General features: G+C 37.3%; 3 protein-coding genes and 1 long non-coding RNA gene across 4 annotated transcripts in view; 3 read left to right on the forward strand and 1 right to left on the reverse strand.

Moving 5' to 3' along the window:
• The first annotated feature begins 890 nt into the window (after positions 1-890).
• Positions 891-15879, forward strand: rab21 (RAB21, member RAS oncogene family). The gene is given in 8 exon segments (XM_018702830.2): positions 891-1326; positions 1328-1381; positions 11519-11578; positions 11668-11775; positions 12549-12612; positions 14402-14456; positions 14580-14668; positions 15677-15879. Coding segments are annotated over 8 exon segments (666 nt in total). The 5' UTR covers positions 891-1230; the 3' UTR covers positions 15817-15879.
• Positions 15880-15886: 7 nt separating this feature from the next.
• Positions 15887-20346, forward strand: LOC127143544 (uncharacterized). Its single transcript, XR_007815068.1, has 2 exons — positions 15887-18669; positions 18756-20346. It is a non-coding gene; the product is annotated as an uncharacterized LOC127143544 (long non-coding RNA).
• Positions 19626-27680, reverse strand: LOC108901353 (tetraspanin-8). The gene is made up of 9 exons (XM_018702826.2): positions 27512-27680; positions 25675-25746; positions 25469-25585; positions 23976-24050; positions 23394-23489; positions 21910-22023; positions 21775-21810; positions 21582-21665; positions 19626-20700 (listed from the first exon to the last, which is right to left on the reverse strand). The coding sequence occupies exons 1-9, from the start codon at positions 27569-27571 to the stop codon at positions 20560-20562; spliced, it is 795 nt and encodes a 264-aa protein (XP_018558342.1). The 5' UTR covers positions 27572-27680; the 3' UTR covers positions 19626-20559.
• The window catches only part of ptprr (protein tyrosine phosphatase receptor type R), a 45116-nt gene continuing 42831 nt past the window's right edge, over positions 25496-27780 (forward strand). The window contains exon 1 of the mRNA XM_051077739.1: positions 25496-25611. The gene's annotated coding sequence lies outside the window, so the exon portion shown is untranslated. The remainder of the gene's footprint in view (positions 25612-27780) is intronic.

The raw sequence follows: 27780 nt of genomic DNA on the forward strand, positions 1-27780 counted from the left end.
TGCAGAGATGACGAAGCACCGCAGAGCTCTCACTCTGCTGCGAGTTCTGAGAACCTACTCCAGACTTCCTGATGATGACCCAGCAAATAGTGGTGCAGGAAGTGCTCAGATTCCTCACCTAAATAAAAGTAGTAATGCATTAATGGAAAACTACTCTATTACAACTGACGTTCTGTATTCAGAATCCTACTTACAGATGTATTGTGAACACAGTGTATCAGAAGTAAAACTAATTATCAGTTTGTTCTTTCTGTCTGAGTACTTAAAGTAGAAATAAACTATACTGATACTGGATTTTTCAGTATTCAGGTCCCTTAAGTTTGGTTTTTAATAAATTTTGATTCTCAAGTAAAAGGACCAGTAATAGTTACACTATAACATTTGAAGTGTTTAAAATCATACAAAGAAAAGTATAGAGGGATCAACAGCCAATTGAACTCCAAGTAAGTAAGTAAATATATGTCTGCAGTAAAATGTTTCCTGTGATTGATATGTTATCATTTATGACATTATTCAATTGTTAAGTTTTTATCTGGTAAAAGTGATAAATGTGGTGCAGTTATTATTATAATATTTCTTTCCATGAAATGTAGTGAAATGGAAGCATAACACTGCATAAAACTGAAATGCTCAAGGAAAGCACAAATACCTCAAAACTGTACTTGAGTGAATGTACTTAGTTACTTTCCATTATGATCATGCATCACTATTAACAAGATAATAAAATCATAAATGACAATATACCAGTCACAAGGAAATAGGATTTTCGGTGCAGGATTTTTTTTTTTAATTTTGTTTTTACAGTGGTTCGTTTTTACTGAAATACAGCAGGAACTGAACGGCGAGTGAGATGTCTCCTCTTTTAATAAACGAGTGATCCCTCTTACGAGTTTAGACGATCTTCGGCGGAGCTAGCCGGCTAACAGCTAGCTCTAAGAGACGCCATTAGTTGGGTGAAAACCAGGCGTTCGCATCAGGTCGAAAGGGGAATTATTTCACAGTTTAGACCCGTTTCTCTCGCGTCTTTTGGTAGATATTGATAAACGTCGGATTCTCTTATGTTGTCGAGGTGTTTTCCCCCTGATTTTATCTGTTTTTTTTAAAGTCGGAAGCCGATGTGAGCTACGCAGGACTTCAGTTCCTACGGGGGTTAGTTAGCTTTAGCAGCGCTAGCTTGACGCCGCCTGTTTTGACAAACGCCGATAAATTAGTTGCATAAAACTTCCAGCCATGGCGGCCGGAGGGGCGGGTGGCAACAGCGGCGGCAAGACCTACTCCTTCAAGGTGGTGCTGCTGGGTGAAGGCTGTGTGGGGAAGACGTCGCTAGGTGCTGCGATACTGCGAAAACAAATTTAACGACAAACACATCACAACTCTACAGGTAAGACAGTCCGCCAGGGAGCCACTGACACGAGTTAGCTGTCAGGCTAACCATGGCATGACCATGACAGTCCAATGTTAGTGTTTGGTTTATTGGAAGTCAAAGTGGAGAGAGTGGTGGTGGTGTTTTGTTGGGGGTGGGGGTGTTTTTGTTGCTGTCACTTGTGTGTGGACGCGTGTTGCGTAACCCTGGTTGTCCCGGGAGAGCGGGGTTGTGGCTGAAACTAAAGCCGCCCGTCTATCCGGGATCATCCGGGGTGACGGACGTGAAATACAAGTGTCCACTGATGTGCCAAGTCGTGGGTACCTGCCTGCAGTGGTGGAGGAAGTGCTATTTTATTAGACCAGATTTTACTTAAATAAAAGCCACACTGTGAAAATACTCCATTATAAGTAAAAGTACGTGGGTATAATGAGGAAAATCTAAGTATTGAACTAATCAGCCTTATCATTATGAATTAATTTGCTTATTTTCTCAGTTAAATGATTAATTGTTTGGCCAAAAGTAATTAAAAATGGTCCCCACAACTTCCTAGAGCTCAGGGTGATGACTCCAAATCTAAAATCTAAAATATATTGTCCAACCGTCAGTACAGAAACCAAAGATATTCAGTCTATTATCTTGGTAAGACAAGAAGAAGCAACAAATAATCACAGTTATGAAGCTACATTTGTCATTTTTGCTTCAAAATCGACTGAAACTATAAATTTATTATGATATCAACTGTAGATTATTTTCCTGTCAATCGATATATCGTTGCAGCACTACTAACTAGAGTAAAAATGCGTTATATAGTTATATCATTTAGTAATTATTATAACTGCATTAATGTGAATGCTGAACGTGGTCTGATGTAGTCTAGCTGGGAAAAAAGCAGTGAACTTCCCCTTTTACTTTCATTTTCACAAATAGATCAATGGTTTCATAAACGTGAAACTGTGTTTTAAACAAGATTTACCACTCTTCCTGTTAATCTAGTTCAGATTTGAAAAGTCTAGGTATAGTGGTCCATGATGTAGATTTGGTCTCATGTGTTCTAGATGGGGAAAAAGGCAGTGAACTTGCCCTTTTTGTGTTTTAACAACTAATTACTTTTCTTTGTCTAATTCCAGTTTCACATAAACTGGTCCTAGAGTTTTCCTCTTTAATCAGGTCCATGTTTTATAGGTGTAAATGCGTTTTTTTATAAGTTGGACCTGGTCTGTATCTGGGCCATAATGTCGTCATTTAATTTCCCTCTTGAGCTGCTGGAAGTTTTCTTCTGTCTGCAGTTTGAATTACAGGCAGATATCAGAGGGAAACTGTCACACAGACTGTTAATAATCAATGTTTGGCTTATAAATGATACAATGAGTGTCATCATATCAGCAGCTGTCTGTGGTCGTGATTTTTTGTCGGTCGCTGCTTCTCTCTCCCCCATTCGCACATTATAATGTTTTTAATGCGTTTTTCAGCACAGATTGTTGTTTATCTCCTTCCAGCAGTGAGCCTCTGTAAGGTTTTTTTCATTAGCTTCAAATATGTGTATATTGCAAGTTTATTCTTTCATGATAACCATGCAGCCAGTGTTTCCCCTACCGTTGTCTTACACACTTGCAGAATTTCAAGTTTGTCAATGAAAAGTTGTTACAAAACACATTTTATTATTTTTTATGACCTTGAGTTGAGGGAAACATTTACATTTTATAAACATAACAATTAATTGAGGTTATAACCAGCAAACTGATCGAAACAGAAAGTGATCATTAGTTACAGCTGTTGTATAAACAGTTTGTATAACAACAGGTTACAGGACCTGACCTGTCAAACATAGTTTGTGTTTGTTCTCAATCTTGAAGTTCAGGTTTATTAATTAATTTGCCAACAGTTCACTTCACTGATGAAACCAGAGAGTTACTCTGATTTGGAATAAGTACCAGATGAAAGTTAAGTTTCATTTCTGTCTGACTGTCTCTGTCTCTTAGCTGCAGATGTGAAGCATCTGTTTCTGTCTTACTCCCTTTTTTCAATCAGCATTGCTAAACAAACACAATAAATCTTATATGTAGAGATTTGCTGCTTTTCTCTGGTTTTATCAGTGTAAGACTCAATATTTTACCCTTAATCAGACAAAACAAGATATTTTAAAATGTCACCTTGGACTTTTGACTTTACAGACTAAACAGCTTATCTAAAGAATATATCAATAATCTGTTTAATTAAAATTATGAGAATTTGATGGTTTTCTCTGTCGTACGAGGCAGTGAAAAACACCAAATTCACATACGTACATAAATTCTTCTGAAAACAAGAAATTTGAAGACGTCACCTTTATTCTAACAGGCATTTTTCAGTCTTTTCTTATCTTTAATAGACCAAAGGATTTATTGATTAATCAAGAGCATAAAAGATTAATGACTTATGAAAAATAGACTGCTATAAACCTCCACCAAGGCTGAACAATCCTACACGTCTGTTTGGCCCTCATGATAGAGAAATACAAGATAAAAGGGAGTGGTCTGATAATATAAATTATTTATTTGTTATGTCCACACCTTTTAATCAGATTTTCACCAAACTTGAATGGGTTCTTCTCTGGTCCATGCCCCATATCTGCAAATCGGGTCAGTATTTTTTGTGTTATTCTGCTGAGAAACATATATACAGATAAACAAACACAGGTGACACCATAACCTCCTTGGTGGAGATGATTGTTAGTTGTAAGTATCAAAGGTGACAGAGCAGGTTTAGAGAATATAGGTTTGTGATGAGGAAGATGTTTAACCTGTTGTTTACTTCCACCAAGGACTTTATGATTTCATCTGTGTCTGTTTATTTGTCAGCAGGTTTACACAAAAAGTACCAGACCGATCTGCATCAAACTTAGTGGAGGGATGGGGCATGGATCAGGGAAGAACCCATTTAAGTTTGGTGCAGATCCAGTTCATTTTTAGTCACTTTTCTTTACAGTGTGAGTTTTGACATTTTTCTGCATTTTCATTTGTTTCTCATGGAATTCATGGGGACCTGCTTAATATTGTGTAGGTCCTCCCAGAAGTTCCGTATTGATGTCAGGGCATCAATACGGAACTTCTGGGGGTGTCCTATGGGGTCTGGCACTGGAGCATCAGATCCTTTGGGTCCCCTGGGTTGCATGGTGGGGGGCCTCCATGGATCTGATTTGTTCTGGATCATCCCACAGATGCTGGATAACATTGGGATCTGGGGAGTCAGGTCAACACCTTGGGCTCTTTGTCATGTTCATCAAGACACTTCTGAGCAGTTTTTGTGGTGTGGTGGGAGCATTGTCCTGCTGGGGGAGGCTGCTGTTACCATGAAGGGGTGTGTGCTTGGTCTACAACAGTGTTTAGGTGGGTGGTGCGAGTTACAGTAACATCCTGCCAGTTATCATTGTTTTAGTGTTTCACTGTGGACAAAGAACTTTAGAGAACAGCCCAGAAATGCTGAGTGTGGATGGAAAAGTTTCTGAATGTAAACAGAGTTTTCATATTCATCTGTATCGCTGTGGTCATGGCCTCAGAACTGATAAAAACGCCTTTACTGTCTCTGTGTGTGTTTGCATATCCTGTTTCAGCTTCGCTCTGAGGCAGCTGCTCCACCATTATGACTCTGTTTTGGTTGTTTATCAGCTGCACTCAGGTTACAAAAGCCTCTCACTGACTGTAGATCTCAGCTGACGACGAATGGGGGTGGGGTGGGGAAAAAGAAAACTGGGGAAACCAGGAAGAATGATGCAGCATTTCCATCAGAGCGGCCAGTGATGGAGCATCGATAATGACTTACAGCCGCTGCTGTTTCTGAATCAATCCAGCATCGATCAGCTCAGCCTAGTTTCTGTCTGCAGATGAGTGATGAGCTCAGAGCGACAGAAAGCCTCTGAGCTTCAGTCAGTTGTGGTTGTGTAAGCCGGTGTTACACTCGAACCCCTCAGAGTATGTGGGTTGCATCATTACCTCAGTTCTTGCATACTCACAGCCTCTCGTATTGAAGCCAAACTTCAGCCAGAAGTCTGGTCCTGTTAAAAAGTTTCTCCACATGGAAAATGCTGAATCAGTGTTGTCAGGATTCTTTACATGCACTTAATTAACCAGATTACACAGAGAAACCAGGCAGGTAATCAGATTACTCACCTGACCTCTGACCTTATTTTGGAAGCTTGGCTTGAAGTTTTCATTAAGGACCGAAAAAATTTAGAGTTTAACAAACAGGTGAATGTTCTGTGTGGACTTATTTAGACTTCATCAAACATGGCTGCCGTGCACTTACTGGAAATGACAATTGCAACATGTGACCACGATTGTCGCCCGCCAAAATATCCGCTCACTAGATTTAGAAGTACACGTTTTACTTTCTTGTGTTTGCCTCATATTTGTTTCATAAGACATGGAAATTACGCCAACAATGCGTCCTCTTTCCTCGACCTCCATCCTCACAGGTTTGACAGTACGATAGTGCTCCCTCCCTTTCTGCTATGTAGCCAAGATGGCGACCATTGAGGGTAAGAAGTGTTCATTGTGCCACACACAACTTTTTGACCGTTTTGAGTCAACATCCTGGTTCTTGCACTGCATGTTATCATACTTACATGAATTGAGACACAGTAGTAGCTCACTGGAGGATGACTGGAACCCGGTTACTTAAGTGTGTGTTAGACAGAATGTCATCAGTTATTCGTCCTACTATTGTATGGTCATGTGTAGGGCTGGAAGTATACTGATAAAAATGTTGTAACACTGGTGTGTTTTTAGGTCATCTGCAGTGATATAGATATTGTGTTTCATTCATTAATAATAAAATTATACATTCAGTCAGTAAAAAAGAATATGTTGCAATAACTGGAACACAATAGAAGAAAAATGAATAGAAACCCCCTGAAGCAGTGTCACATTAGTCCCTTTATCCGAAAAACCCAAATGCTGTCAGTTGCTCCTTTACAGCAAAATATCATGATATATGGAACTTATTGATTGATCTTCATATATTTTTTTTCGTCCAGAAAGTAATGAAAACATCCTGAAATGTCTTATTTTGTCTGACCAACAATCTACAACTCAAAAATATTCAGTTAAAAATTATGTAAACCAACATCAAGCAGCTTAAAAATGACATAGAAATGAATTAATTACCAAAACTGTTGCTGTTCTATTGATTGCCTGATCAATTTATTGACTAATCGTTGCAGCTCTAATGATGTGATACCTTCATATCACACATCAACTTGTGCATGCTGGGTATTCAGAGGTTGTGATTGGCCTGGAGCTATTAAAGCACTTTGATATGCCAGTAATGGAAAGTGTAACACTTAAATAATTTATTATTATTATTATTTAGTATTGTTTAATATTTAATACACTCTTATTAATCTCATATTTTATTTAACAGGTTATCAGTTTACAGTGTAATGGGGTATGAAATGGGGAAACACACAACTATCAGGAAACTGTAACAGAAATGCTAAAGATATTTTCATTATTCATTCATGTGCCAGCTCAGCTCTGGTATGTCGCATTGGCTGCAGAGACAGTAAAAAACCTAAAGATTTTCAATTTACAGTGATGTAAAACAAAGACAAGCAACAAATCTTTTTCATCTCTTTTTTTTAAGTATCAAATGTTGTGCTTGGTACATATCTCAGTTACAGTCTTTAATAACCAATATAAATGTTTATATTACAAAACTGAATATTGGCTGTTGCATTATGTTATTTTTGTCTCTTGTGTCTCTGATAACTTCAGATACTTCAGTGTCTTTTAAAACTTAAAACTGGATAAAAAGTCAATTTGATGTCAAATCAATTGATGCCTCTGACAAAGCTCATTCTCAAAGAAGATATGACGCCATTGACAGGTGACCAAACAGACCATTATCTTGATTAGAATAACTGATTTCTCTAGGTTTAAAATTACTGAAAACATTAAGGATATTGTGAGAACATAATATGTAAGAGGTGTAATGTGGAAAAGTTACATATTATACTATTAAATATTCTATATTTATATTACATATATTACTATTAAATAAGATAAAATTGAAAAATGTGCTTCTCTAAGGCGGGTTTTTAAAGAAAATATTTTTGTGATATTGGTACCAAAACCCAGATATTGTATTGGCATTATTTCATACAGTACGAAGCTGTAAATCCCTCCAAGAGGATATATTTGGTTTGACTTTCTTGTCTGGAAAATCTGGCCTTAGCTGTGCAGGAGGATGCAAATGTTTAAGTGAATGAAGAAAAAGAGTTTCATTCATGGCCTCAGCTGTATTTGTAGGAAACAGAAAGAGGGGTTGAATAATGTGTCAGACCCCTCCAGGTCCTGTAGACTCCCTCACTATAAACAGCGTCACAGTCACATGGCCTTGAATGTCCCTCAGCTCCATAACTGCAGGGCTCAGACATTATCTACACTCACTCACATGTGACCTGCAGAGTTTTTATATGACACAGCCTATGGTCACAGCCTGATGCAGTTGGCTGCAGATAAACTCTTATTTTATTGCTGGTTAAAGTGAGATTTTCTGGCTAGTTTTCCACACAGGAGGCAGAGATGTTATCTGCTCTTGCACATCACAGAGATCAGAAGCAGAGATTCTCCTCAGCTCTCTACTTGAAACCTGTGGGTAAGCGTTAAAATGAAGCATGGCTCTCTGATCTTCTTGGAATAACTTCTGACGCCAATCATTTCCATTCATTAGCACAGTCTAAAATCTTCCAGCCTGAGCTCTGCATTATTAGATTGTCAGGGTTTGTCATGAGACTGTTCAGATCGGAAAGTGGTTGTTAATACACATTTTTCTTATCATCCACTGTTTGGATGCTTCACAATAACCCTAAATATCTGCTGTGTTTACTGAGCACTTTACAGTTAAGGTTCTGACAGTTACAGGAAATTGAATCCAACATCTATTTGACCTGTGGCAGGTTTCTTTCAGACAGATGGAGCAAATGCTTGTAAGTGTGACCAACACGTTTTTACACATTCTCATACATTATAGCTCCTCTGAACCAAATTAGCTCTGGTTCTTGATCTGGTTCCTTGGTGCTGTCCAGAGCACCAGAGTGTTTGAGCAGAACCACTGTAATCAAGAATGTGTCATCGACGGAGGGTGTCGCATCGATTGTCTGTGAGCGTTTGTGCTGTTACAGATTTGTCGGCAGACTAATGCACAGTCTTTTTTTTCCCCCCGATGATTCCTTGCATACCTTCGCCAATGTTGCCTTTTCCATCCTCTTCCAACCTGCCCACTTTTCGAGCTCTGAATCAGTTTATTTTTGGTCTGAACAGGAACAGAACCTGTTTCATGTTGGTGGAAAACCGGTGTAAGCGTGTGTCAGGTGCGAAGAGACGTCCCTCCAAACTCCAAATATTCAGAGCAACCATCTGTTATTACTTGACTGATGTTGTACATGTTAATGCTCAGTCAGTTAACCAGTGGACTGACAGATAATTAACGATCATTTTGATTTGAGCTGCTACAGATAGCCAATGAATCGATTAGTTTACAGAGAGAGGAATAATCAACAGATATTTTGATGGATTATAAGTCATTTTTAGGCATTTTTTGAGAAACTATGGTGACATTGTCTGGTTTTATCTTTTCAAATATAAATATTTCCTGTTACCTGTAGTTTTCTGATAGTAAACTTAATATATTTCAGTATATATTATGTATATAGTATATATTTTGTCTGTTTATTGGACATAAAAAGGCATTTGAAGACTTTGGGAAATTGTAATGAGACATTTTTCACAATTGTCTGGCATTTTATTGACCAAACAACTGATTGAAACATCAAAAATGGGTAATTTATTCATTTATTGTTCCTTGTTTGTCATATTTATCAAGAGATAATGCAGTTTTAAGCTTTTACAATGTGAAATTTGGCCTTTTTAGATGCTAAATTTGGGATTTTGAAGACATCAGTTTTGGTTCTGGTAATGTTTGTGTTTATTTTTTATATTTTACAGACGATTGTCAAACATAAGTCTAATCAGATTGTATTTATAGTGCATGTAGAGCTGCAGTTACTCGACAAAAAATTAATCCGCAACTATTTTGATTAACAAATAACTGATTTAGAGTCCAAACACTTCTGTTCCTTTCCTCTTAAATGTGTGGATTTGACGTTTTCTTTGTCACAGTAAACTGAATATCTCTGGATTTCTTTCTAAATTGATTTGATTTTGTTTTTTTGGCTTTTGCTCTGACTAAATAATGGATTCCGAAAACATTAGTAATGCTTCTGGTAATTTGTGGTGAGCGTTTGATGTCTGGTCTCACACACATCCACTCGCTCATTCCTGTTCATATCCACACACTGTTACATCAGTTCCTCTCTGAAAAATCTGTCCCCCCTCAGTTTCCCTCTGAATCTCTGAGCCTTCAGATAATTTCTGCTGTTGACGTTGAATCTTAATCTTGACTCTGACTTTCCCACCAAACAGGCCGATAAATCAGAAAAAGCCTAGAGGGGAAATAAAAACTCAACCTTTTCCCCAGACGGACTTTGACCTTTGGGTTCTTATCAGAGCTGCGTTCAACAAGCTGTCAGCTGGAAACTCTCACAGTTTACAGGTTAAAATGAAACTGGCAGATGTTCGGAGGCGCAATGTGAGAAGTTGCAAAACCACCTTGAAGCTGTTGCAAAGGTTAAGATTTAAGTTCTAGATGAAAGAGATGACCCAGAGACCTGGTTTTTCAGTTTTACTTAAATAAATACTAGTTTTCTTTCATGTCCATCCATAACTGATATGCAAACGGCCTCTCGGGCTGAAAATATAAATACCTCACTGCATCATTTTGTGTTTGTGTCTCTTTGACTGTGCAGACATTCGACTCTTGTTGACCTTCCTTTGAATTTGCCAATAAGAAACTTTCTCTGTAAAATTATCTTTGACAAGGTCTTCTTGGTTGTTGATCTTATCAGGTATGTCTGTCTTTGACTACAAATGTTCTTAGTTGGTTAAATGTCAGGGTTTTTTGATTGATAAAGATGGGTTACCAGGATTAAAGTAAGTAAATATGTAAATATGAGTTGAGATACTTCCTTAATGAGTTCATTCATCGAAAGTAAGTAATTCTTAGGGGATAATTTTCAATCAATTTTCTCAATTATAAATCACTTGTTTGGTTTATAAACTGTCAGAAAATAGTGAACGATGTCAACTCAAGATAATGTTTTCAACTTTGCTGTTTTATTCAGCAAACTGAAAAATGCAGAAATACTCATTTTATAATCAGATATGACGAAGAAAATCTGATTTTGAGAAGCTTTAACTAGAGGAATTTTTTCTTGAAAAATGTCAAAACAAGTCATGAACACAAATGTGTCAAAGATGCATTGGACAGAAAATAAAGCTACATAAACAGTATTTTGATATTTGATTATATTGGTTTAAGTTGCAGCAAACAGCTCTTGAAATGTGAGGATGTTTCTCTTTTCTGTCACAGTAACTGAATCTCTGGGTTTTGGACAAAACAATTTGAAGACATCACCTTGGACTGTGGGAAATATGAAAGATATTTTACTGACAACTTTTTACTAATATGTTAATTGAGAAAAGCTTAACTGTAATGAAAATAACTACTAGGCCCTTAGAGTCAATTGTCAAGTTTGACATTAACATTAGCTGCTGTTAGCTCTAGATAATGGGGAAAAATAACATCTGGCCTCAGCTACACCTCTGAAACAAGTTTAAGAAAGACAGAAATAAAATCTGAGGAAGTTACAGTTACTGTTCACACTCTGCAGTGTTTCATTTTTTTTTTTTTTTATGTCAGAGTTATGTAGATGTCACCTCTCTCCCGAGAGATTTAAAGTAAGTCCAGCAGTATGTTAATCCCCAGCTCCTAGAGGAATAACAACTCAGGCGAGTAAGAGTGTGAGGTCAAAGGTCACATCACCATGAAAATACTCGTGAGCAATTGGTCTTAGAGGAAACAGAAGACTTGGTTAGTATCTACATGAACAATGACCACTTGAACAATGACCTCAAAGATTATTCAGTTATCATGATAGTATTTATTGGTTCATGTTGTCTTATGGTTTTGGTAAAGTGCTTGTTCAGCCTGATTGATTTGGTCTGAGTTTATTAATACCTGACAGATAAACTCATCATCCCCCCTCTTCCTCTGCAGGCGTCTTTCCTCACAAAGAAGCTCAACATCACAGGAAAGAGAGTTAACCTGGCCATATGGGTGAGAGAGTCACAGTCTTTTTGTTCCTGGTTTTAATGCCAGTGACATTAATCTGGACAGACATTAACTGTGTTTGTGTTTGTGTGCAGGACACAGCAGGTCAGGAACGATTTCATGCGTTAGGTCCCATCTACTACAGAGACTCCAATGGAGCCATACTAGTGTACGACATTACAGATGAAGACTCCTTTCAGAAGGTAACAGCTGTTATCATATTTTATTTTTATATCCTGAAGAATAATAAACAGGTCTCAGCTGCAAAATATAATCCTATAATAAATGTTGCGTCATTGAACATGAAGTTTATGCAGTTAAAACTGTAGGGTTTGGTTTTTTTGAATATTTCCTAAAATGTGTCTGTAGAATAGCATCAAATGCTGGGTGAGATCCTTAGTCTTCATTATATATTCTTTGAGCCAGTGTTTCCTGATCTAGATCATACATTTATTTATTTATTTTTTTTTTTTCAGACAAGGTTCTTGTAAAGGTTTTTAATGCTTAAAATACATTTTTTTGTAGAAAATAATAAGCAATATACAGTATACACTTAAAAAAATGTAATCCTAAGACATAGACTTATGTATTTTAATTACATTGTAATTTTCCATGTAATTTTGTTTAATTGTGAGTGCACTCTATAGAATTTACGTCATTAGTTTGTAGCTTGTGGTGTAAATTGGGAGTGGAATAAAAAACACAAACTACACAAAACACATTTTTAGAGCTGAAATGATTAGGAGATCGATTAATGTGAACAACAGAAAATTAATCGTTGATAAGCCCGATAGTTGATTAATGTTTCAAATAAATTCTGTCTTGCTGTTTTTTTGGTCTTCTATCCTTTCTTCATTTCCTCTCATCCTCTTTCTTTGTCTCCAGTGTCTCTTCTCTTGAATGAATAATTAATATTAAACCTTTTTTTTGACTAATAAAAAGTCTAATTAAACCTGGTTTGTTTCTGTGGTTGCAGGTGAAGAACTGGGTGAAAGAGTTGAGGAAAATGTTGGGGAATGAGATTTGTTTATGTATAGTAGGTAAGTTATCCTCACAGATCCAGTTTACTTTTTAACTTTTTAAGTTGTTTGCTTGGTAATGATCAGAAATCTGGTTCAACCTGTGATACGTCGTCCTCGACAACGACCACTCATCCGTTGTTTATCAGCTGATGAAGATCAGCGTCATATCACCAGCCTGCTCCCACTTTAACAGGAATTCCTTGCCATGGTCGCTACGCAGCACGCTGCCATATTAGTATGTTAGCAAGTCAGGCAATAATCAAAGTCAGTAAGAGATGTCCTCTGAACATCGTGACTGTACAAAAATGTTATTTACTTTTTATAGCCAACACACTGGAAATAACAAAATTGTAAAACATAATGAGATCACTATCGCCATGACATCAAATTAATTAATATCACAAAACTAGAAAACAAATTATGACTAACAATGCAAATCATGTCACTCAAAATGATGTAGATCCTTGAGCCAAGATGCTAAAGAAGTCTTAATTAAAAGCCCATTCAGATCCAAGGACAGAATGAAACTGTTTTTATATCCAGAGTAACAAGAGAAGAGGATTGAAGTAGAGTTAGTTTCCCGGTCTACCTAGGCTCTTCTCCTCACCTGTCTGAGACCAAATTGACCGGAAACAACCATTATCATCATTAGGGCTTATTTTCTTGTTGTTGTGTTTGGGTTTTGGTCTGCTGCTCCTGTCGTCATGGCTCCTAAATATCAAGTTATTTCTCTGTGTGTGGCTTCACGAGGGAAGAATCATTTTAACTGGATTATTTTGGTGCTGATGTTGTTGTCATGTGTTCATACAGCAGCAGAGCTGCAGCCATAGAATCTGCTGTTTGTGAAATGTGATTTCAGTGTTTTTAATTAAGCACCAAATCACATGAGGCTGGAGTTTGAGGCTCTGTTTTACTCTGAGCTGATGATTGTTAATGCAGCTGTTAAATCCAGTTCAGTCAAATCATCACTGTGTGTTTGAATGTTATAGAAGCTTTGACTACATCAAACACTGGCTGAGAAAATAACAGAATGTTTAAAGTTTGGTTTTGTATTTGGTTTTCACTGTGTCTATTTGTTGTTTCTTATTGTTACAGCATGTCAGTTGACTCTAACGCACTTCAATCTCTTTAAAAGGTGATGGACAAATAAAGATTGGTTGATATCTACTTCTTCTGCAGATCATATCAAGACAAACTAAACTGGCTAAAGTGTGTTCTACCTGGTAGATTTATCACCCTGAATGAATTGTAAATTGAAACATTAAAAGCTAGTATTTGTAGCATAACATTGAAATATACCCGATGCGATTTGTGTGAAACCCCAGCCTCAATCGATAAACGTGAAAGTTTATGGAGCGTCATTAGTTTATCATGTTTTGTTTTGGTTGGTTGAGAACATATCAACCGACCAGGAGACTACAGCCCTGGTATCCTCAATTTAAAATCACAGAAGTGCACTTTTGACTGTAAAGCTACAGAACTCAGCTGCACACTCAGAGATTATCTGCAGTTTAACTAAACCAAATCAAACCAACCCTGATGAAACCAGATCTGTGGGTTAAATGCTGGTTTAATTGAATGGGATGAGATCTGGAAATGTGTTTTTTGAGTTTGATACTTCATTTCCTGAAGGTGTAACCTGCTTGGGCTGCTAAAAAGCCCAACAACTATTATATAGACATGAGGTCTAAAATCTTAAATCTCATGTTTGATTTGTGATCTGATGAGCTGCAGAGTCACAGAGTGAAATGAGGACGATTATTGATTCACACAGTTGGACTGAATCTGTGTTTTCTTTTCTCTGCAGGTAATAAGATCGATTTGGACAAAGACAGACATGTTTCAGTGGAGGAGGCTGAGAGGTAAAAACTGTTATTATTAGTTTTTTTCATGTTGATTCTCTGTTGTGTGCAAATAAAAACAGATGATGATGTTGAACTTTGATGTGAGATAATGATGGATTTTGTTTCTCTGTTTCTCTTTAGTTATGCAGAATCGGTGGGAGCCAAACACTACCACACATCAGCCAAATTAAATAAAGGCATCGAGGAGCTCTTCCTGGATCTCTGTAAAAGTAAAGACCTCACCTCTGTTCATCTGCACAAAAACATAAACAGGGCTGTGGATATTTTCTAAAATACGAACATCAGCATCATATGGTTTTCACCCTGGTAACAAGATGTTTTTAAAGGAACAGTCAGATCTGATAAAAGAGGTGCAACACTCTTGAGACTGAAGTGAAAATGTGACTTGAAGATAAAGTGTTGAGCGTCTCTTATCAGATCAGCTGTTTATTTTAGAGCTGCAGGTTTTTTTTGGCTTGGATTTTAAAGGCACAGATATTTTTTTAAATTCTCTTGTTTGTAACACACAATAAAACGAAGGGGACAAAACAAGATAAAATAGATAAAATGAAGTTTATAATGAATGTTTCTATAGAATATGTAGAGAATCATTCTGGACCTGGAGTTTTTTGGCAATTGGAGCTTGTTTTTTCAGACAATGTTATGGATAGGATTCCTGAAGATTTTGGCCTTTTTATTGAAGAGTAAGATCTTTTTTGTTTAACCAGAAATATCACTGACAAAAACAGGAATTTTATAGAGTAGAGCACAGGAGCTGCTGGAATACCACTGCCTCCATCTGTTAATTTGTTTGTGTTACTGTGTGGTACTTTTACTATGTAAACAATCTCAATACTTCTTCTACCACTAAAAGTCTCACAATAACACAAACTAACTAACAGATGGAGGCAGTGGTTTTGTCAGTAGAGTCTGGTAGTGATATATAGTGATGTTTCGGGTTACACGGAAAGGATCTTAAATCCTTAATAAAAAGGTGAGATCAGTGATTGATGCCACTCCCATGTTTGTTTGATAGATATGCAACTTGTTAGCTTAGCTTAGCATAAAGACTGGAAACAGCTGGCCTGTGTCTGTCTAGAGGAAACAACCACCTGATTCACATGTTATATCTTGTTTTAATCTGCTCAAAAACCCACTAGTAAAAAGGCCAGTTTTTGTTTTACAAGCTCATAGACTTCTGGCTAACGTCATACCAACCGGTGGTGTGTTTGTTTCAGGGATGATGGAAACAGCTCAGGCTGAGGAGAGGTTGAAGGGCAATGGAGCCAGCCAGTCAGCTTCAAGTAGGCGGGGCGTACAGATCGTCGATGATGAACCACAGGCCACACCTGCTGGAGGGTGCTGCTCTTCTGGCTAATGCACACACTTTTACATACTCTTTCTCTCTCTCACACACACACACACACACACTCACACTCCTCTCTCTCTTCTCTCTCTCTCTCTCTCTCTCTCTCTTTCTTTCTCTCTCTCATACATGCTTGCAAACATATTCACACACACACACACATTTATCAGTGTCTCTGTTGTCCGGTTGGTCTGCTCTAAAATCCTAAAATAATCTGCTGTGTTCATTCAGCGCTGCCTCTGCTGCTAAGGAGCATGGGAAATCATATTTAAATTACTTTATTCAGTGTACCCTTTCAAAATAAAAGTAACTGAAGTTCTTATGATTGTGCTTTCAGTGACGAAAAAAACAACTTTTTAGCGCTTTATTTTCTATAGTTTCATATTAAAATAAAACATAACAGTTATTTGAAACAAAGCAGTGACTAATATTACAGAAACACTGATGGTCACTTCACCTCCATTCTCCAGCTGTTGTGTGTTTGCAGACTAAAAACGATCAGATTAAAATAATTTTGAAGACGCACAAAAAGGCGGCTCAGGATTCAGCAGAGATTTATTTTTGTTTTTGTTTCTGGGAGGGGTTAAATATGCAACCAGACACACAAACACACACACTGTACAAACCTCCATTGATCTTCATATTTATCTGAAAATATAAACATCAGTTTGTGGTGTAACAGCAACACCTGCTGGACAAAAGTCAAAGTGCAGGGAAACTTAAATCAGAGCTGTAGAGGTCTTCATAGGCCCTGATGACTCTGACCTGGCATGGGTTCTGATTATATTCAGTCTGATCAGGTCTGGTTGCTGCATCTTTATTGATTAATTACATATTTGCATATTAACCACAGCTCAGTCATACAGAGCAGTGTTCTCCTTCACCTGATGTCTGGACTTTAATAAAACATACAGCTGTAACATCCTGTTTTTACAGGTCTAGCAAATCAGGTATCAGCCATGATAGGTCTGATCAACATTAAATCCAATTTCTTGGTCAACATCATCATCAAATTCACTTACATTTAGTGCCAAAACAAATTTCTGGCTTCGGGTTAAAGTTTTAAAGAGGTCAGAACACTGTCTAAATTAATCCCCTCAATTAAAACATGGAGATCATGTTCAGGTAGATTATGGATCATGTCTTTTGAATGTTGGACTCGTGAAGATTTCAACCAGTCAGCTCACTGAAATCTTACATTAGCAAACCTAAACTGCAGTTGGGGCTGCATAAAAAAATTTATAAAGATAAAAATGAAACTGATGGCTGCTGTTAAACCTGATTTCTCTTTTGTAAATTGATCAGAAAATTATTGAAAATAAAATCAAGTTAAGAAACAAAGAAGAATAAATCAGTTTGCTACAGTTGGGCTGCAACAAACTTAATTAAACCTTTGATTAATAATTGTTTAGTCCATAAAATGTCAGAAAATAGTTAAAAATAGCCCAAAGTGATGTCTTTGAATTGTTTTTGAGCTGCAATGAAACTTCACATCTGAGAAGAAAAAGAAAGTTTGACATTTTCAATTAAAAAATAACTTGAGCAGATGATTAAATTTCTGGTCTTAAACAAAACCATTAATGGGTCCATCATTTTAGCTACTATTAATCCCAATATTTGGTCTGTAAATTAAACTACATGATGTTAAAATAAAGATGAAAAAGAAAATGTGAACAGTAAAATCTCAAACATCTCAGTTAACTGAGAACAACATATTTAAATATAGTTCAGTCTGTGTCTGTTTTGCTGTTTGACAGTTGAAATATTGAATAAAATAAAGGCTGCAACATTTATTTCAACATTTATTTTCACTTTAATTTATCATTTTCTATCATGACAGAAAAAAGTGAAAAAAGTGACTTTGAATTGAACTGTTGTTTCTAAAAACCTAAAGATATTCAATTTATAATTACATAAAACAGAGAGAGCCAGAGATTTTTTTGCTTGAAAATGACTTAAACAATTGAACTAAATCAATTGATTCCTCTCCTGATTGATTAATTAAATAATTGTTACAGCTCAAAGCAAAATATTGTCTCTATTGATACTGTGCAGCTCAGAGTTCTGCTCCTTCTTCTTGAACGTGTTAAGGTCATGGTATATAAAACAAAAACACACACTGCATTACTGCAACACAACAACACACCCGGACAGAGACATAAAACCGTGCATGTTTGATTTCTGTAAAAGGCTTTGTTTGTTTGTTTGACTTTTAAAAGACTTGGTGAATAAATAAAAAACTGAGCAGCGATTATTTAATAAGTTATACTCCTGTGGCGGTGATGGAAACTTGTACATGAGCAAAGCTTCTCTCTCTGTACTCTACTGTGTTTTACTGTTGTTTTTTCACCGGGCCTGTAGCTCCATTAATCTCTGCTTACTGGAAAAAAATCTGACATTGTACAAAAAAAAAAAAAAAAAAAAAGAGAAAAACAAACAAAAACAAACAAAGGAAAACAAAAAAGCATACTGGACGTATCTGCCTTTGGGGAAAAATCTACGCACATAGAAGAAGAAAATTAAACAATGTACTGTCCTGTTCATTTATGGAATAATGGAAAAAAACAAACAAAAAACTGTGGTTGAAAAGGAAAAAAAATCAGCACACTTTTTGGAAATGTAATTTTTTAAACTGCTAGTGTCAAAAGTGTTTTGTAAAGATAATAGAACAATTATAACAATTTACACAACGCATGGAGGTGTTGCACACATTGTCGTTATTTCATTTTTACATGTTTACTGTTCTTCTCTTTAAGGTTTTTACAGTGAAAAGTTAAAGGATATTTCTGGTCTTTTTGAACCTGGGCCTTGTGGTTTTCTTTCAGTTCAGTTTGTGTAAAGAGTTGAAATGCATGTTAAACTGAGGTAACCCTTTTTATCTTCATTTTAATTGCATGATTATTCTAGAGGCAGTAACATTTCCTACAAATATTAACGGACTCTGTTCACAGATGAAACTGAAAAGACTCCTTTGAGAAGGGAAGAGATTCAGGACAAGATGTGGAGACTGAGGGAAAGAGAGAAGGTGATGACGATGAGAGAGGAAGAGCAGGTACTGGATCAACATTATGTCCCTGAGCTGTTCAACACACACACAACCTGACCTGCTCACATTCAAACTGAGACATTAAGAAAATGACAGTGAACAGAGGGCAGAGAGATCAAGGAGTAGAGGATGGAGAGAGAGAGGGACGGGAGACACAGTGTAAGAATGTTTGGCAGATTACTTGTGCTAATGGCCACTGACATGGTTTTAAAGCTGATGTTTTCACCAGACTCCATTAACAAAAACAACAATTTACCTCGCAGAGCAAGGGAGTTGCTGGTTTACCTCTGCCTCAATCTGTAAATTTGATTGTGTTGTGTGATACTTTTATTAACGTAAATACTTCCTCCATCACTGAAAGTCACAGAACACAACACAAATAAATTAACAGATGGCGGCAGTGGGATTTCAGCAGCTCCTGTGTTCTGCTCTATAAAATTCCTGTTTTTGTCAATGGAGATTGGTAGTGATATATAGTGATGTTTCTGGATAAAGTAAAAGGATCTTACTCTTCAGTAAAAAGGTCTGTCTCTGTAGAAATCCTATCTATAATGTCAGACACGTATAATAACAGTCTGAGCCTGTCAGTGATAAAAACAAGCACTTTAGTGGACGTACTCAACATGAACAACTGACTGTTGTTTTACATCCTTAAAAAGCACATGAGCACACAGAAACCCTAGGAATGACTTCCCCACTCGGGACAAGGAGCACTCAAATAAGACCTAAATGGTGTTTGACTGTGGATGAAGAAAATCATCTGAAAACTTGTTCATACAGTTTTTTTTGTCAGTTTTTATTTATTTCATTCTCAGGAACCTTTTCAGGTCACAGCTGGAGAATCAAACATAACAGAAAGAAAAGATGAAATAAAAAAAGGTTTTTCCCTTTTCCAGTTAAACCCAAACAAAATTACATTCTGTAAGTAAACATTCAGTTTTTTTTTACACGATTTATTGTAGAACAATATTTTAATTTCATCTCTAAAGCTTCATAAAAGGGTCTTTTCTCTTTTGAACAGGTTTTACTTTATGTTGATGGCAGTAACAGAAAGAAAAGACCCATAGTCACATTCACTAACAAAAGGTACAGAATATAAAAATAATAATCTAAAAAAAAAAAAAATGAAGTAACTGAGGTGAGAATGGTATCCTCTATAAACATATCACTGGTGGATTTGACTCCATTCAAGGTTTGGAAGGAAAAAGTAAACTATCGCTGCTGCTGTGCTTTACTTCAGTGCTTCTGCAGGCCAAACTATCTCTCTCGCACTTGTGGTATCAAAGTGTTTATCAGCCATTTGCTTTTATTTTTTATTTGCATTAGCTGAACAAAATAAGAATGAGTGGTTTTGTAAAAGTGCTTTTTTTTTGCACCGTTAAACATGAAATTACCTTCGGGCAACTGTATGAAGCTCTTGTTAGGTTTGTGTTGAATGAGAAAAAAGGAGAGAGATGATGTTAGTAAAGTGTTTTTTCCTGTTTTTTTTCCCATGATCACAAGAAAAATGATCTTTACCATTAATGTTTTTCAAGTCTTGAACAAATTAGGAGCTCACAGAAAGGATTAGAACCAAATCTCGGTCGTCCTCAGATTTAAGGCACTTTGGACTCAGCCTGCTAACAGAAGAAAAACATGAACATAAACATCTAGAACTCCCAAACCTGTACAACAAGCTAACAGCAGAAGAGGGAGGTGGTATTGTTCCTTTAGTAGGGTGGGGGGTTGTGCAGCTCTTGGTATTTTGGCGGTGCTGTGGTGAAGATGGTGGGGACCGACATGAGGATGGTGGGTCTGTCGGGGTAACGCATCTGGTAGATCATGATGGAGGACAGGATCATGCCCAGCAGCTGGAGGGAGACACAGTGAGTCCAGTTCAATATCACGTTTTTAGCTTTTCACAGAGTTCAGTCAGTTGTCGTGGTTAGTCCTACTCAAAGATTTTTAGAGCTGCAAACAATAATTTTCATTATCAATTAATCATTTATTTGTTTTGTCCAAAAAACACCAGGAAACAGTGAAAAATGGCCAAAGTTATGTCTTCAAATCTGTCGTTAAAACAGATGTGACTAAGAAATCTGAAGATCTGAAAAAAGTAAACATTATCTTTAAAATGATTTTTTTAGTTAAAGAAAGGAAACCTGTAGGTGCTTACAGCCCCTACCCAGACTGCAGGGGAAGAGGGGTGATTTTAACCCAGGTTAAATTCAAGACTTTTTAACAACCACCCGGAGAATTGATATTTTAACAGATATTTTGACGCTCAGACTGTGGACAGTCAAACAATTTGTCTGACCTGCCAGAAATCCATCTGATCGCCTGGGAGCCAGACCACTCTTAAACAACAACCAATCTAATATAAACCAGATCAGGTTTTAAAACTAGAATCACTGTTTCCACCAACCAGTCCAGTCTTAAGTTGCTTCTTTTCCTGAGTTGTGGTGTTGAATAACGGCCAGAAAAATGTTTCTTCTGAATGTTTTTTGCTGTCACAATGACCCAGCCCTTTGACCTTTGACCACCGAATTCTAATCAGACCATGCTTAAGTCCAAGTGAACGTTTGTACCAAATTTAAAGAAATTCCCTCGTGTTACAGTTATAAGGTGTTCACGAGAATGGGACGGACGACCTGAAAACATAATGTCTCTGCTCAAACCTTTCTGCTGATCTCTTCCATTGAAACATGGAAACACCAAGCACCAAAACCATCAGGAGAGCAGAGATACTCACCGCCAGCACGGCCAGAGCGAAGGCGATGCCAATCACGATGTCAACAAGCAGCAGGACATAGTGCATGATGATGGGGAAGCAGGTCTGAAGACGGGAGGAAGAAGAAAACGTCACATTTCTAGTTTCTGAAGAATCATCTGTTCTGATCTTTCACGAACACTTTTTCTCATTAAACTGATGACGCTTTACTAACCTTGGTGTAGATGGATTTCTCCTGCATCATGTAGCTCTAGAGGAGATGTAAAGATAAGAATAAAACTGTCAGAAACCTGCGTCAAGAAAACACGCCAACTGAGGAGATAAAGAGCGTCTGAGTGTTGATGCTCACGTTGTAGTCGATTGTCTGACACTTGTCCTCCTCCATCTCTGCTGGGCTGCACAGACAGGAGTCAGGGATGTTGTTCTCCCAGTCCTTGTAGCTGAACATGCCGCAGCAGTGCAGCTAAACACAAGAGGAGAAGAACAGGGAAAGAAACAGAAGGGTTACTGATCACAGCAGGGAGACAGTCTCTGAATTTGAAGCAAATGAAACAGCAGAGAGAGTCACACTACAGACGATCAATTAAAAATCAACTTTGATAATTGATCAATCGTTCAGTTGCTTTTCATGTAAAAATGCCAGAAAACCTTGACGGTTCCAACTTCTGAATGTGAGGATTTTCCTTCACAGACCAGGGCCACAAGATGGAGGATGTAGAACCAGACATAGTTCAGTACAGACTGTGCTGTGAGCGACCCACAACAGGAAATTAAAGATGCTGTTTGTCTTCCAACTCTTGAAAACAGGACAGTTGGTGGAAAGTTTCCACCTGCAAAACCGCTGATGTGTGGTTTGGCATTCTGGTTTTTTAACTCTGCTTGTTTCACACATTGACACACTTAAAAAGGCTGCATGTATGTAGGCGTTATTTAGGATGGTGTGCAGGTAAAATCACATAAAGTGAAAGCTCAAAGTGTATAATTCTATCTGTGTAACATGAGTAAATACAAAACCAGTGAAAGAGGTGGCTGAACTCTCATGCACAGGAAGTAATCATTGGTAAAAGAATGCTGCACGTGCACGTTTTAGGGAAGAAGCCGAAATTCAGGATGCATCAGTTCATCTTTTGTTATGCTCCTTGCTTCACATTCCCACCGTTTTCTCTTTTTTAACAGAAAGAAAAAAGAGGAAGTGAGTAAAACCAGCATCCACATCCTTCCTCTTTAAAAACAAGAAGTGATAAATAATCAGTCAGACAAATGTGGACATGTGTCTTGACGTCATGGTTAAATAATTCACTTCCTCCTCCTCACTTGAATTGCATTCCTTCCGGGCTGCACCTGGCCGCCCAATGAGGAATTCTGGGAGTAGAAACAGGTCTGTCAGCATTGGTTTTGTGAACTAGAGAGTAAACAACTCTCTTCTGACCGCAGCGAGCTGTAGGCTGATGTAGAGCGAGATGGAACAACAACTTTTGACTTGTTTTATTGTGAGAACAGATTAAAGTTGAACCGGGAGATTGCAAAAGAAAACTGCCGCAGGGTTCCCAAAGAAATGGGGGAGAAAAAATACCGATCTGAACATTATACACGACTGAAGTGATTTATCAGTTATTAAAATAGTTCCTGATTAATTTTCTGTCATAATCACATGACCTGGATCAGCAGATTAAAGCTGCAATTTGTTCAAATGAGCAGTTTTAGGACCTTTGTCATGGTTGTCTGTCAGTCTTTCTGTTAACTCTTGTTTTTAACCAGCAACAACATCACTTTTGTTCCTACCCTGCAGCAGGTTTGTGTGTGTGTGTGTGTGTGTGTGTGTGTGTGTCTCACCTGTGTCTGCAGGGTGTCGGCCATGTCCCTCACTTCATATTCAGCTTTGTCCAGAGGCAGGTAGTTTCTGAACCTCTCCTCCAGCATTCCCTCCAGCTGCAAACACAAACACAGGTCAATATGGATTCAGTCAACGTCTAAATGCTGTGACTCTGAATATAAACACATAAACATTCAGAACATTTACAGAAACTGTACTTGACATATGATCCAGTTTAGAAAATAATAACAGGAGATGTGTCGTCTTACAGAGAGCTGCAGCTACTTAAAAATTAAAGTAAATTGACTGTATTATAGTTAATTCATTGGTTAATTTTCTGCTGTTTTTTAAAATGCCTAGTGAAATAATATTTTTCACAACCTCACACTCTTCTATTATAATATTGTGAGTGACTGAAAATTTATACATTTTCAAAGGCATCTGTGTCCTTTTTCTTGCATTTCAGGTTCCTGGCAGCTTATTAAAATTGATAAAATGAATTGTCAGATGAGTTTGTGGTTATAAAATACATTCAGAACAAATGTGGACCACATGCAGTAAAGCCAGCAGTAGGATCCACAGCAGAGCATCTGGGTTGGTACCTGTGGTCTGGTGATGGCAACAGGGACTCCAGTTCTCAGCATCAGCAGACTTCCAATCACCATACACACCAGGAACTGTGAGTACAGACACAGGAATTCACAGTTACACAATGTCAAAAGAAAACTCACAAATTACATCACAACTCTGCAGAAACTGTGTCCAATGCCAAAGGTCTGAAGAGGTAAAACTTCACAGTATTTCACAACAAAGACATTTTTCCCTTATTTCTTACACAGGCATTCAACGTCTGCTGTTTAAAGGGTGTTTTCACACCTCATCTGTTTGGTTCGGTGTGCTTGACCCTGTTAGTTTGTTTCATTAGAAAGCAGTCAATTGTATCCTGTTGCAGACCAAACAACCAAAACCAGGTCTCGGTCCACGTCCAGGCAGACTCTTCTGCAATTTGTTTGATGTCTGAAAGGGAAATGGACTGACCATAGTACTGTGTGATGTGGTTTTAGCCTGAAACTACTGAACTAAACTACTAAAATATGCTGCAATCTCTCTGTAACATCTTTATAAGATGCCCCCCATACATGTGGCTAAGTTGCAGACTAATATTTGCAGATTAATAAAGCTTACTGGATAACTTGGGTATTTTTGACTGATGGAGTCAGATTGTTATTACCAGAATCCATTGACAAAAACAGGAATTTTACTGAGCAGAACACAGGAGTTCCTGAAAAAACTGCTGCCTCCTTCCTTTTCTTTGTTTGTGGTCTTGTATGGTACTCTTACTGTAAAGCATCTGAATACTTCAATACTTCTTCCATCACTGAAAGTCACACAATATCACAAACAAAAAGCTAATAGATGGAGGCAGTGGTATTTCAGCAGCGCCTGTGTTGTGTAAGGTAAAAGTATGTGTAATAATGTTTTTGTCAATGGAGTCTGGTAGTGATAAGTAGTGGTGTTTATGGTTGAACAAAAAAGGATCTTACTCTTTAATAAAAAGATCCAACTCTGTAGGAATCCTATCCATAACATTGTCAGACATTTGGAATAACAATCTGAGCCTGTCAGAGTCAAAAACAAGCTTTAGTGAACATACTGACGTGGAAAATTATCCATTGAATTACACTGCAGTAGCTGTTTAGCAGTTGTGGTGTACACTTTTCTTGATCAATACTGCACTGATTCCAAAACTTTTTGTCCCCATTAATTATTTAGTTACCCTTTAAATGAGCCAGTTGATAAACCAGCCTTGTTCGTGATTCAGGACTAGGTGGCCGATTAAGAGTGAAAATTAAACCTTTTTGTTTAGGGCACCAAAGGGAAAGTAAGTGTCGAGCAGGAAATAACCTGCTGTTCTCTAACGTAATCAAATTCTCAACAACAGGAAATTAGAAGAACCACACAAACCTCCCTGTTCTCATTTCTGCAGGTAAAACAAACACATTCGTTTTTATCTCTTAACACTTTCGTCTGTTTGTTCGTCTGGTTTTCCCCTCACAGGTCACCTGACTCTTGGTTGGGTGATGTTTATACTCACAATGATCAGGCACACTTTGCTCTCCTTGTGGGCTCCGTAGGCTCCCAGGATGGCGATCATCATGGTTACGATGCCCACGACGTACAGGACGATGAGGCCAGACATCCGACCCTCCACCTGAAGGCAGAGGAGACAAGTGACAGGTTCATATTTTTGGGGGTTTTCAAGACATAGAGCTGCTTTTGTTTTTCTGTTTGTTTACTTACATTTTGTCCTCCATTAATGTTGGTGATGACCTGAGACAGCAGAGCGAGCCCAATGATGACACCACCAACAATCTGATACAAAAAAAACACAGTGTGTTTGATTAGATCCATGTTGACTTGCTGTAAACTCAACCTCTGTAAGTTACACAAAATACAACCTGCATCAGTTTTCTTTTCACAAGATAAATGTGAAAAATAATTTTAGGGCTTCAACCGACAGTTATTTTCATTATCAATAAATCTGCTGATTGTTTATTGTAATATCAATATGATAATCATTGTGATATAAAATTATTTAGCAATATTAATTGTTATCTCAATAATTAGCGCAATATTAAATAATATCACAGTAATTATAATTTCATCGCCCAGTCCTATCAACTTATTGTTGCAGCTCTAAACTTAAAAAAAAAAAAACCAAACACAAATTCTCTTTAGTTTTGTTTTTTTTCTATCCCAGATGAATATAAATATTTACCTATGCAATACTGCCATTTTTGTACAATTACCATACAATACCACATAAGAAACTTAAATCAGATATTATTAACTTGCAAGGGTTTTCATGGTGGCCTTGAGGTCTAACATTCGTACCATGTAGGTATTGGCGTATATGTTGGCTGATGAGTGTCTCCAATACACAATTTGTGTTGAGTATAAAATCCTGTTTATACTCAAAGAGGTAAAGTTTTATAATAATCCTGAAACTTAACAAACAATAAGCAGCACAGACACAGAACAATCTGCCCAGAGATGATGAAAAGTCCAAATAAAAACCAGGCTAACCTGATTTCATCATCAGGACAAACCCACAAACTGCCCACTGCTGTAAATGAGCACCAGGGGCTTTTATTGTGCAAAACGTCTGAATCAAAAGATTCCAGTGGAACAAAACAGCTGCTAACTATTAAATTTAATTGTTTATCCCTCAGATTGACTGGAAACTAGCAGAGAGAGAGAGAGAGAGAGAGAGAGAGAGAGAGAGAGAGAGAGAAATACTTAACAGCATTAACACTCACAGCCAAAAGCTTATATAACAACACAAAACTGACCTACAGTTATTTTCTTTTCAACCAAAATAAATAAATAAATAAATAAATAAAAAAATAAAATAAAAATAATAATAAAAAAACAAACAAGCCCAACAAAAAACTACAAACTAGTGCTGCAACTAATGATTGACGCATCTGTTGATTATTTTATTGATTAATCAATTATCAATTATTTGTATGGTCTATTGCAAATATATCTAATTTTCTATAGAAATGCTGTGATTCCTACTCACATTTGAGCCTGCAAATATTAGGCAATTATGCTCGAAACAATTAGTTGTGTGATTATCCGATCAACTGTTTATTAACTAAAGGCTGCAGCTCTGCCACAAACATACTGCGTAACAAAGCTTAAAATGACATTACAAATGTCATTCTGTCATTCTGATTAAGTTTAAAGTTATTATACATTTAGACTTTAATTTTAGTTTTACAATCACAATCATGAACCCGCAACAACGGACCAAATTAAAATTAATTCCAAAACTGATCTTTCCTTCATTCAAATAAACTATTTCTAAATTTAAATTTATTTATTTAACATACTTTACGAAGTTAAATATAAATATCGTTGTTTTCTCTTTTTAAAACCCCTATTCATAGGTACAGCTGCTGATTTACAACTAATGAAACTGGTGAAATTATTAGAAATCGGTCAAATAAACACTGATATGACGTTTTAAACCCGGAAGACCTGACACTACGCACTTTTTATTCAAAAACAAAGTGGATCCCGTGCAGTCAGAGGCGGCCATTTTTAACGGTTTTTAAACGCGTCAACTCACCGCGAACAGAATGTTGAAGATGGTGAAGACTCGTTTGAGGCAGGTGTTGACCTGAGCCATGGTTCTAGGTAAAAAATAACAAAACAAATCCGCTAGTTTCTGTGGAGTTCGTGTCTGAGTGTAGCCGGGTGAAGTGAGGAGAAACCGGAAAGTAAGCCGCTTTAAGTGACAGATGAGCCCGTGGTAGGGGGCTGAGGGGAGGGCGGAGTTTACCGTAAATGACAAGGAGGAGCCTGCTTGGCTAAAAGACAAACAGGGGAAGGGAGGAG

Source organism: Lates calcarifer, linkage group LG18 (assembly GCF_001640805.2).
Source record: "Lates calcarifer isolate ASB-BC8 linkage group LG18, TLL_Latcal_v3, whole genome shotgun sequence".
In the NCBI taxonomy this organism is placed as follows: domain Eukaryota; kingdom Metazoa; phylum Chordata; class Actinopteri; family Centropomidae; genus Lates; species Lates calcarifer.